The following is a 12519-nucleotide window of genomic DNA, read 5'->3' on the forward strand; positions in this document are numbered from 1 at the left end:
TTGCTTTTGTTTGTAGTTTCTTGTTCTAACTTAATTTTCAGTTGGTGGAAGCAGTTAGAAACCTGAGCAATTTCCACTTGATACCAATGAAAAAGCAAGTACAAATCCTCTCACAGAGAGAAACCAGAGGGTTCCAGCTATCACTGATGTTCACCTGGAGAGAATGTCTGTGGATATTTGTGAAATGCTGAGTAAGGATGTTCTGAATGTGTTTAAAGGTACCTGTGTGCCCCTGCTATTAGGAGTCCTGTGGCCTGCCCCCACAAGATGTCAAGAGAAGAGGCTCACTTCATCCTTGGTTACCCCAAGAAGGGGCACAATCACTCCTACATCACAGCTGAAGAGTAAGTTCAAAAATGAACCCAGTGAGGTTTGCAGTTTTCTGTTTGATGACACAGCCTGCTGATTTCCACAAGCACATGCCTGTCAGTAAATCTCTCTAGTGTTCATTTCTCTAGAGAGTAAAAACCCTGGCAATGAGGTGAGAGGACCCCATGATCTTACAAGGGGCTCAGTCAAGCTTTTCTGAGGATTTATAGGCAAGGATATAGGAGTGATAATAAGTTGGATCTTGGCTTTTTTTTTCTGTATTCTTGGTTATTAGGCATTTACTAAAGTTTTCCCAGATGGAAAATATTTGTCCGGGAGCAAGATGACTCTTTCCTCAAGCCTTGTTCTGTCTACTCTACTCAGGCTCCTGGAGACGGTTTGCAGACAGAACAAAGATGAGTTGCCAAAGATCTAGTGAGAAGGTAGGCCAGGTATGTGCAACTCCACCTGCAGACTCACCCCAGGGTGAAGATGGTGGTCATAACTTCTGCATCATAATTTTATCCTAAGGAAAGGTGTTAAAAGTATGAATTAATTTTAAATAAGTAGTTACAGGATTCAGCATTTTTAAGTGCTAAGCAATGTATAGTTAGTCTAAGATGCTGTCCTTATCTTTGAAAAAATCTTATAGTGTAGTGCAGAATTAGGCTCAAGAATTATTTTAACAAGCGTAAGTGCTGTAGTGAGATGACAGGTTGCTGGAACACACTTTGCATGTACTAGGGTACCCAAGAGTGAGTTGCTCTAGATAGGGTTCCACCCTCTGAGTAAAGACTCCAACAGGACAAACTAGGTACCAGGTTTTTATTTTAACCAAGTCTTAAGTGGTCTAGTCAGAACTTTCTGCAAACTTGCTCTCCCTTGAGAAGGAACTATTGAAAAATCTTTACTAGAGTGAACTAATAGGGGCAAGCTAGATGTAGCAGCCATTAAAGACACTAATGAAGAATTTAGTCTTCTTTCCTCAGAAGACCCTAGTGGGATTTTCTAACATCCCTGCATGGTCAGTTGGGAATGGGGATTGGGAGATATTGTTTCAGCTTCTTTATGATGATTCAACAAACTGTATCTCTGTGAAACTTCAATAAAAAGAGGTTGAGGGGTTCTCTCAGTCAAGAGGGCATAAGCCACTCATGGAGCTTGTAAAATGCAGTTTCCCAGGCATTGCTTCCAGAGAGGCTGATTTGGTGGGTCTAGGGGTTGAGCTCAGAGTCTGCACTTTAACATGCATCTCAGGTGACTCAGGAGACATTTGGTAACACTCTGAAGACTCCTACCCAGCTGGGTAGTGGGTTCTTTTGGTGTGTCTGGCATATCCTGATATTTTCCACTCTATCAGTCACTGGGTGTGTGTGAATGCAATGTGAATGAGCATAAAGAACTGGAACAGAGCTCTGTCTGTCAAGATGTCCAAGGGGATGAAAACAGACTTTTGGGTGAAATTGGACCACAGGCATTCTAGGAATTGAATCAGCTGCCTTCAGTCACAAGAACCCACTGAATGCTCCTTGTGACAGCTTCATTTCAGGAAAGGGTGATATGGCAGGAAAAGCACCAGTTGGGTATCTTAGGCCAGTCACTGTGAATGCTGGTTCTGCCACTTTCTAGTTGTGCAGTCTTGGGAATTTTACCAGCTTAAAATTGTGGAGATGCCAGCTATGATATGAGCATCATATATATCTCAGAAGATTATTGTGAGGTTGAAATAAAAGCCTATATGTGGGAGCTTGGCACAATGCTTGGCACCAATCAATGCTCAAATGAATTACAGAGTAGCTGCTGAGGTGGTGGTGATGTTGGTGAGTCTTGGTAGGTCTCAGTTCATAATCCACAAAGTAGGTGGACTGACATGCATAATTAGGTCAGAGTTTTTATCCAGCACTGTCATCCATCCCATTTAGATATGTACAGGATAGATTTGATGCCTCAGCTGCCTTAAGAAGGAGGTGGTCAGGTAGGTGGTATAAGACAAAGATCTCTCCAGGAGAAGCCCCAGCTATATCTTGATTCACCTTCAGCTACATGGGCAAGGAGTGAGGGTGTGAGTTTCAGGCAAAGAGGACACAAACATCAATGAGACAAACTCAAGTTCAAATCCTGACTCCATCTTGTGCTACATCTCTATGCCCATTAGCAAGGAACTTAACATTTGAATCTATTTCCTCATCTGTGAAATGGGCGTGATAAGTGGTGCCTACCTTCTAGGGTTGTTGTGAGAACTAAATAATCTAATTTATGTAGAATGTTCATCATGGCACCCAGCGTAGAGTAGATCTTAAGTCAATGTTAATTATTAATACTTTTTGTGGACTGATGGTCGGGGAAAATGTTTTAAACTAGCTCTGATGAAAAGAAAACTGTCTCTGTAAATACATTGTTCACATACAGGTCAGTTGCTACTTCACCTCTTATTCCTGGAACTTTGATGCTTAGGCCATGACAGTTAGCACTACTTCTGTGAGCACACATCTGTGAAGCTCCTAAAGAAAGCTCCTGTCCCTGAGTATAGGTGTTGGAGGTGCTGGGTGTTTACTGAGGTGTAGGGTGGGGAGGGAAACTACTTGGGGAATGGGATATGTGGCTTTGGGCTGGCAAAGCCCTTGTGAAGATTGAAGGCTGATGCATGTTTCTTCACAATCTAGAACAAGGTTTCTGTATCCAGATGGATTTGTCTATTTCTTGGGCCAGGGCTGCAGGGATCGGAATCCTGACAATGATCCTGGGAGTTTTGCTGCTCATTGGCTGTTGCTATTGTAGAAGACGAAGTGGATACAGAAGTTTGAGGGTTAGTAAAGTTTCCACTGCTGGGATCCCTCCAGATCCAGGAACCCCTTTTCCTTCTTTCTCTGAATTTTTGGGAAATGGGATAACATTCTCATAATCACCTTTAGCTCTCATTTCTGGTTTTGATGAGTCTTTCTCTACTTTGTACTTCTTGAAGCTCTTACTTTGCTTCTACCTGGCATGAACTCCAACAAAAAAGTTGGCCCATCTCCTTAGTCCCACTCACAGGAAACTTGAATGCTTGACTATGTGTGTAACTGAGCACCGATAATTTGTGAGGTACGGGGCCAGGAGTCCTGATCCTTTTGCACAGCAAACAGCAGCATGTGAGATGCTCCAGGTCTTACCATTCCTCCTGAGAATTCCCACTGGTTCTGTTCCTTTATTTAGTGGCCTGTTTATCTCACCTTGCTGCCTTACTCCTTTCCTCCCAGGTTCCCTGAGAGTTCCAAGTTATAGCAAACAATTTAGCATACCTAGGGCCCATCCAGCCATCTGTGCAGTGAGGAAACCATCCACCCCTCAGCAACACAAAGTACCACTGGGTTTTTAACATAGCCCATTCTCTTTTGATGGCCAGTGTGGTTTTGATGGATTTTTTTCCCTTTACCTAAATAAGCAGGAAGCTAACAAATTACAGTCTAGTCTTAAGGCATCAGTGTCTTCCACAAATGGGAAACATCAACTGAGTCTCTAAACTATAAGAACTACAGGTTTCACTTCAAAGCCAGGTAGTACTTTAGCTCTTAAGCATCCAAAGGCGTTCTCCATAATGAGTGATGGAATGAAAGAAGAGTTGCAATTTCTCTCTCTCTGCCCCCTCCTTTCTTTTCTTTTCCCTCCCTCTTTCTCTCCCTCTCTCTCTCTCTCTTTCTCTCCCCCACTTTCCCTCCCTCTCTCCCTTTTTTATTACACACTTGAAACTTCTGAGTTGATACATAATGGAAAAAACTCTCTTTGCAAAAGATGTTGGGAAGCCCCATTCCTCACTCAGCAAACAATTTAGACAAAGGTTCTGTGTACGGGGCACTTGGAGCTTGGCAGCCTGAAGAGGGGAAGAAGGTGGGAGCTATAGCTTTGACTTCTTCTCCTTGCCAGGAAGCTTGAGCAGTCACATGTGTCCCTTTCCTAATGCCCATTTTGCCAGAGTGTCCCAAATACAAATTACAAAAGACAGGGTAAATTCTCACCATTATTGTTCAACATAGTAATAGAAGTCCTAACAACAGCAACCAGACAATAAATAGAATTAAAAGATATTCAAATTGACAAAGAAGAGGTCAAATTCTCTCTTCACAGATGACATGATACTCTATGTGGAAAACCCAAAAGACTCCACCCCCAAATTACTATAACTCATATAGCAATTCAGTAATGGGGCAGGATACAAAATCAATGCACAGAAATCAGTTGCTTTCTTATGCACCAGCAATATAACTGTAGAAAGAGAAATTAGAGAATCAATTCCATTTACAATAGCACCAAAACTCATAAGACACCTTGGAATAATCCTAACCAAAGAGGTAAAGGATCTATATTGAGGAACTACAGAACACTCATGAAAGAAATGGAAGAAGATACAAAAAGATGGAAAAATATTTCATGATCATGGATCACAAGAATAAACATTGTTAAAATGTCTATGCTGCTCAGAGCATTCTATAATTTCAGTGACATCCTGATCAAAATTGATCACCATTGGCATTTTTCAAAGTGCTGGAACAAACAATCTTAAAATCTGTATAGAACCAGAAAAGACCCCGAATCGCCAAGGAAATGTTGAAAAAGAAAAACAAAGCTGGGGCATCACATTGCCTGATTTCAAGCTATATTATAAAGCTGTGATCACCAAGACAGCATGATAGCGGCAGAAAAATAGACACATAGACCAATGCAACAGAACAGAGAGCCCAGATATGGACTCGCAACTCTATGGTCAACTAATCTTCAACAAAGCAGGAAAAAATATCCTATAGGAAAAAGGTAGTCTCTTCAGTAAATGGTGCTGGGAAAATTGGACAGCTATGTACAGAAGAATGAAACTTGACCATTCTCTTACACCATACACAAAGATAATCTCAAAATGGAAGAAAGACCTCAACATGAGACAGGAATCCATCAGAATCCTAGAGGAGAACATAGGTAGTAACCTCTTTGATATCAGCCATGGCAACATAGTAAATCATGGCACTAAAGCAAAAAGTAATGATGACTAACATAACATAATAATAAAAAGGTGGGGGGCACATTTGGGTGTTGACACAACCACCGAGCAGCAGCCCACCAGTATGTTGACATTTAGTGGAAAGGAGAAGTTGCTGAGTCTGAAAAAGATTCTAGATAAGTGCCATAGGAAAAACTTGGGCTAGGAGATTAGGGATGGACATCATGCTCATATGATACCTCACTGTGGTTTTCCCCACAGGTAGGGAAGGACTTTGCTCTCTGCCACAGAACTCCATTTATGCCTCTAGCATGGAGTTAGCATTCCCTTATAACTGGTTATTTACTTTTTGCCTCTTCCATCCCTTTCCCCCATTAATGAACTTGGACAGAATATTTCTTACTCATCTTTGTACCTCCAGTGCCTGGCACATAGCAGCCACCCAAATCCTGGCATCAGCATTTAGTTTCATTGTCTGTCATTGACTTGCATGGTGCCCTTAGATTTTAACTTCTCTGGGCCTCGTTTGCTCTATCCTACACCTAGGCACATGCAATATAGCCATGATGCATATCAGTCTTTATTTAATATATATTTTCTTCTATATTTTTATTTAGTTCTATTTGTATACAAAAACATAATGAGTCTTTTAAGGAGTAAATGCTCTACAAACTTAATATGTTGGTACCCATTTCCTAATGTCCACAACTACTAGCTTGATGCTACTAGACAAAAATACAATGATTTTTTTCCTTTCTGCTTCAATACTCTCATCTTAAATTTAATTATACCAAAACAGAGAGTCTTTAATGTCATAAGCTCAGACACTGAACATTTTGCTTAGTAAGTTTCAAATTCAAGCTACCATGTCTCCATTCCTCTAGGTCTACACCAGTGATTTGTAGAGTTTCTGGAATTTTTATGAGATGGAGCTGTATTTAAATTCTCTAGTATCCATGTCTAGGGGTGCCTGGGTGGCTCGGTGGGTTAAAGCCTCTGCGTTCAGCTCAGGTCATGATCCCAGGGTCCTGGGATCGCCCCCCCCCCCCCCCCCCCGCATCGGGCTCTTGCTCAGCAGGGGGCCTGCTTCCCTTCCTCTCTCTCTGCCTGCCTCTCTGTCTACATGTGATCTCTGTCTGTCAAATAAATAAGTAAAATCTTTTTTAAAAATTCTCTAGGGGGCGCCTGGGTGGCTCAGTGGGTTAAAGCCTCTGCCTTCGGCTCAGGTCATGGTCCCAGGGTCCTGGGATCGAGCCCCACGTCAGGCTCTCTGCTCTGCAGGGAGCCTGCTTCCTCCCCTCTCTCTCTGCCTGACTCTTTGCCTACTTGTGATCTCTCTTTCTGTCAAATAAATAAATAAATCTTTAAAAAAAATTCTCTCGTATCCATGTCTAAAAATGCTGTCATTTATTTTTTAAATTAATATTAAAATTTTGTTTTGAGACTTGCACATGTCTTGAAAAGCTGGGTTGGGAATCAATAGTCTAAGAAATTGGCAAAATTATGTACAGTAGTGCACTAAATACTACATTTAATTGCATAATTACCTCCTTTCCTCTCTTTAGAGATTTTCTTTTCTTTTATTTATTTACTTATTTAATAGGCTCCACATCCAAAGTGGCAGTTCTTTCATTTCAAAACCAAAGGACATAGGGCTGCCTGGGTGGTTCAGTCGGTTCAGCGCCCGACTCTTGACCTCAGCCCATCTCTTGATCTCAGGGTTAGGAGTGGGCTCCACACTGGGCATGGAACCTAATTAAAAAATAATAATAATAGTAGGCCAAAGAACATAAGTGACAATAAATGCAAGCTTCAGTTACCTAAGTTACTCCACATTTAACAACCTATTTTAGGCTTTGAAGTGTTCACTCTCCCACTTTCATTGACCATAGGATGGTAACAAGGTTAGTTGGAATTAAGATTTCCTAAAATGTTTCCACTGACTCAGAATTTCTTTTGTCTCTGAAAAACATCTTTTGGAAGGGGGATTGCTCTTTGAGGCAACTTTTTTTTGTAGTAATATGATTTGTATGGGGATGATAGTTATTTTTGTATTTACCAACTTTTCCTTTCACTTGGAAGTTTAGGACGTAACACTTTTTGATTCTTGGAGAAGAATTTTGAGGTCCCTGCTGACAGCTCAGTTTATATTCATGTCTCATGTGTTGTGTTTCTCAATACATGATCGGGGGACCCCTGTGCTCAAATCTCCCAGAGCTCTTGCTAACATGCTGAGCCTGGGACCCGCTCCCCCTTGGTCTTCCTTGAGACCAAGGAAGATGCCTTTGAAAATGCATGCTGAAGTTTGAATGCAAATGCAGAGAATCACTCAGTGATTTGGGGGAGTAGATCATGCTCCTAATTTATGGCAGGTGAGAAATTTATAAATAAGAAAAAGAGTAACTGATAATTGAGGTAAAGGGAGAAAATGCATTAAATACCTTACCTGGAGTATAGTGCTGGGAACTGGGGAGAGAAACAGAAAATTTCTGCATCCTTACATCAAGTTTAGGGCCCTTGTGCAAATTTCAGACTAGAGTTTAGGAAAACTACTTCTCTTCAGTCTGCAGACTGTGTGGTTATCAGCCCCAATCCATGTCTGTCTTCACCTCATTGATGTTCCAAACACTTCTCCCTGAGAAACGTACCTTGATGCCCTCTTCCAACCTAGCAGACCCCAGTGATCAATCACAATCTGCAGAAAAGGCTGAAGAGCTGGTCAACATCTGCACAGCCTCCCTGTTCCAGCCCTTCTCAGCTGGTACCACAAAGTGTGTGCTGCTAATGCCCCACTGGCTGGATTTGGCTCACTGGTATGTTTAGGTCTGCATTTAAAAAAAAAAAAAATTGAATTAGGTGTCAACCTACGTACAATTAGATATAGAAGTAATATTTTACATGAAAATCTTGATTTCTAGTTTCTTTTTTAAAAAAATCAAAAGATCTGGGGCGCCTGGGTGGCTCAGTGGGTTAAAGCCTCTGCCTTTGGCTCAGGTCAGGATCCCGGGGTCCTGGGATCGAGCCCCGCATCGGGCTCTCTGCCCGGCAGGGAGCCTGCTTCCTCCTCTCTCTCTGCCTGCCTCTCTGCCTACTTGTGATCTTTGTCTGTCAAATAAATAAATAAAAATCTTTAAAAAAAATCAAAAGATCTGGCAAATATTGGCAACTGTACAGTGGTTGTCCCTTTAGATGATATATACTGCCTCCTTTTCTATGGCCCCCACCTGGCCCACCTGACTCCTATGCATTACTTGCCCAGTCCTTCTAAGGATCTGAGTACACCTGGGTCACCCAGGTGCAGGCAATAAGGAGGTGCTTTGTGTGCAGAGCAGTGGTTCTCCATGTGGCCCTGGATCAGCAGTTTTGGCAGTATGACCTGGGAACTTGTTAGAAATGCAAATTATGGGCCTCACACTAGATCTGCTGTGTCAGAAATTCTAGATGTGGGCCCAGAAATCTGTGTTTAACAAGCCGTCAGGTGAAACTGACACATGCTGAAGTTTGAGAACCACCACCGTGGAGAATTTAACAATAATAAAAGCAACTAAAAGTCTGCTTTTTATTATCACCAGGTGTCAGCAATTTCAAACTATGTCAGTGATGAAATAAATATCTCACCATGGTAGACAACTCCTGAAGTCCCCACTTGGGTATGTGTCTCTGCCCTGTACAACCTGTTGTAATTCTATTCTAGGGATGGAGAATATCAACCTCTAAACCTATGCAAAGCAAACTGAGCTTTCACCCACCCATTCCCCCAATAATTCAGGATGCATAACTTAACCTTAGATTGACTTATCATGTTGCAACTTGACTTGGAAGCTCCAGCTTTGACCACAACATTCTACAACAACAGATGCATTTGTAGTGTTTAATTCTGGAACACTGAGAAGAAATTTCTAAATATTTTAAAAATTGGGGAAAAAAAGATACTTTGCTGTCATTATGGCGAAGGCAGAAATAAACAATATGTCCATGCTGCCAAGTTTCTCCTAAGCTTGTCCTCACTGAGATACAGCACTAGCTTGATCACCTCCACTCACAATCATTCTCTGAGGTTCTGGGATTCCTTTGTAGCTCAGTTGGTTAAGCATCTGCCTTTGGCTCAGATCATGATCTCAGGGTCCTGGGACCAGCCCCGCATCAGTCTCCCTGCTCAGCAGAGTCTGCTTCTCCCTCTCCTTCTGCCCTTACCCCTTTCATGCACTCTTTCTTAAAGAAATAATAAAAATCTTTTTAAAAAATCATTCTCTGAAGTTCATTGTTCAGGTTCATTCTTTTTCTTCTTCCCTTCAAAAATATCCATTTACTAATGGGTGTCAGGCCCTGTAATAAGTGCTTTATCTTTAGTTTAATTCCTACAACTCTTGAGATGTAGGTAGCATTATCTTCATTATTACAGATGCAAGCACTAGAATTCGAAAGGTAAAGTGACTAGCCTGAGGTCCCATTGCAGGTAAATGGCAGAACCAAGATTAAAATCTATTTGTAGAGGCACCTGGGTGGCTCAGTGGGTTGGGCCTCTGTCTTTGGCTCAGATCATGATCTCAGAGTCCTGGCATTGAGCCCTGCATTGGGCTTTCTGCTCAGCCTGCTTCTGCTTCTCTTGTTGCCTGCCTCTCTGTCTACTTGTGCTCTCTCTCTGTCAAATACATAAAATCTTTTTTTAAAAAATCTATTTTTAAAAATAACTTCAGCTTCCTTCTCTTTTCTTACTGAACTCAATACTTTTTTTTTCCTCATCCACTGACCTTCATGCATTCACATTTCAGGACAAAGGTATTCACGCTGGCATTCAAAGTACCTTAACAGGAAGATGTCCATCTGAGGGGTTTGATCATCAGGACAGCAAACTGCCATTTCAAGAGAATAATCGTGGACCTGTGGTAAGTTGAGATCCTGCATCTTGGTGTTTAATATATGGCTGCTTTTAACTCAGAGGAATAAAATTATTCCAATTTAAAAGTCAAGAGTGATGTGAATATACCTGATGCTACTGAAATGGTTAAAATGGTAAATTTTATGTTATGTATATTTTATCATAACAAAAACATAAACAATAACAAAGACAAAAAAAAACAGGGAAGTACAGAGATTTTCTTAAATTGTGTCCTCTCATACCCAGATTTTCCAGGGTCAATGATGAGATCCCTAAATGTAAAGGCCAAAGGAAGAACTTGATTCTGGATACAATATTTTTTTGTCTTATGTCTAGTATATTTGCTTTTTTCTGAATGTAGATATATCTAAGGGAGGGAAACAAAGTATCTGTGATTAAAAGTATAAGCTGTATAGTCCAACAGGGTAGCTGCTGGCCACATGTGGCTATTGAACACATAGTAGTTTTAATTAAAATGTTCTAATACCAAATTTCAAAGACTTAGTATGAGAAAAAGAATATAAATTATTCATTAATTATTTTTATATCAATTACAAGTTGAAATGATAATATTTTTATATGTGGGATTAAATAAACTATATTATGAAGATTAATTTTACCTGTTTCTTTTTATTTTTGTAATGCAGTACTAGATATTTTTAAAGCCACATATGTGTTATACTCTATTTCTATTGGACAGCGTTGGTACAAATGTAGTATGTCATAGTGGTTTAAAAAACAGAATCTGAAAAAAAAAAAAACAGAAAACAAAACAAAAAAAAACAAAACAAAAAAAAAACAGAATCTGGAGCCAAATTACTGTGAAGTTATATGATTTGGACAAGTAACCTGACCTCCCTCTGACTTAGTTTTCCAAACTATAATATGAAAACAATGAAAATACTCCTAAAATTGTGAGCATTAAATAAAGGCCTAACCATTTGTGCTGTACTGACAATAGCACTGGCCTTTAGACACACAATGAGGATCTATCTATGTGGTATAAATGTAATATATTAGTGGCTTTAAACAGTGTTCAAGAATTCACCAATTAGGGCTTGGGACTTCTACTGACAGGGATAATGAAGGTATAAATACATTTTTGAGATTTTGGGAATGCTGTTAGCTCTATTTTTCTCTACTCTTCCTCTTCCCCTCAACATTTCAACATACACACTTGTGAAATTTAACAATAATTATCTTGTTGGGTGGGAATGAAAGGTGGGCACTTAGAAGTTTCAGTCCAGAGAAGTAGTATAAATATGATGCTGACCACCAACTTAACCTTTCTCCCAGAAATCTGTGCACTGTTGCCAAGGCCATACTCTCCCTTTCTCATTCTCACAGGTTCCTGATGCTCCACCTGCCTATGAGAAACTATCTATAGAAAAATCACCACCACCTTATTCACCATGAGAATGCGGAGAGGTGATGAAATGATTTCCTTTGCACTTTTGCTAGAATTTAATATGGACATCTAATGTTCTGCTTCGGAATACTGTAGAAACAGTGTACATCATTTCTATTAATAAGCTTAGTGTTAAATTCTTAGTAGAGCAACTGGCAATACTAATTGAGGGAAAGATAAGAAATCTTAAAATGGAAAAAACTTTGTCAATAAACGTTGTAATACTGATACTATTTGTGCTAGCAGTAATTCTTTTTTTTTAATTTATTTATTTGACAGACAGAGATCACAAGTAGGCAGGGAAGCAGACAGAGAGAGAGGAGGAAGCAGGCTCCCCGCTGAGCAGAGAGCCCGACACGGGGCTCAATCCCAGGACCCTGGGATCATGACCCGAGCTGAAGGCAGAGGCTTTAACCCACTGAGCCACCCAGGTGCCCCAGTAATTCTAATAAATTTATGGTATTTTCTGAGACAGAGTTCAAGTGTGTGTTCTGGGACCATTCAATTTCTTTTATCTGAAATTTGCCTAATACCTAATAAACTATTATTCTGATTTTTGAAGAGGCAACATTTTGACTAACATGAACTCTAACAGAATTGTTGCAGATGAGTCCATGCCATGGAACTCTCACAAAGGATACCATTATAGAGCTAAGACCAAGAGCTGATTGACCTACCAAATTATAGTCAGTTTCATCTGATTAGGAAAGTGTCAGTAATGTCTCTTTGTGTTCTAAAATTCCATGATGCTACAATAACATACTGCAGAGATCCATTATCTTGAGTACTACATATAATACAGTTTTAATGACATTTCACTTCAAGACTCAATGTTATCACAATTAATGACAAAATGCTTTTGTTAAACCAGAAGGTGGTACAAGGATTTAAATAAGATATTGTAGTTTGGCTGATGTCTTGCCTTAAGTGTCCCAGTGACAATTTAGCTCCTCT

At 40.2% G+C, this 12519-nt stretch overlaps 1 protein-coding gene across 1 annotated transcript; it reads left to right on the top strand.

The window, feature by feature from the left end:
- Positions 1-267: 267 nt before the first annotated feature.
- On the top strand, positions 268-11573 carry LOC111156563 (melan-A). Its single transcript, XM_022517540.1, has 4 exons — positions 268-344; positions 3019-3115; positions 10051-10164; positions 11505-11573. The coding sequence occupies exons 1-4, from the start codon at positions 268-270 to the stop codon at positions 11571-11573; spliced, it is 357 nt and encodes a 118-aa protein (XP_022373248.1).
- The last annotated feature ends 946 nt before the right edge of the window (positions 11574-12519 follow it).

This window comes from Enhydra lutris, unplaced genomic scaffold (assembly GCF_002288905.1).
Source record: "Enhydra lutris kenyoni isolate GAN:26980312 unplaced genomic scaffold, ASM228890v2 scaffoldscaffold47, whole genome shotgun sequence".
Classification (NCBI taxonomy): Eukaryota; Metazoa; Chordata; class Mammalia; order Carnivora; family Mustelidae; genus Enhydra; species Enhydra lutris.

What these genes read in the sequence shown, in the direction of transcription:
- LOC111156563 (XM_022517540.1), top strand. Translation starts at nt 268, where the DNA reads ATGTCAAGAGAAGAGGCTCACTTCATCCTTGGTTACCCCAAGAAGGGG. An exon ending in TCCTACATCACAGCTGAAGA is followed by an intron (nt 345 to 3,018) that starts GTAAGTTCAAAA and finishes TTCTTGGGCCAG; the next exon opens with GGCTGCAGGGATCGGAATCC. An exon ending in AGAATAATCGTGGACCTGTG is followed by an intron (nt 10,165 to 11,504) that starts GTAAGTTGAGAT and finishes TCATTCTCACAG; the next exon opens with GTTCCTGATGCTCCACCTGC.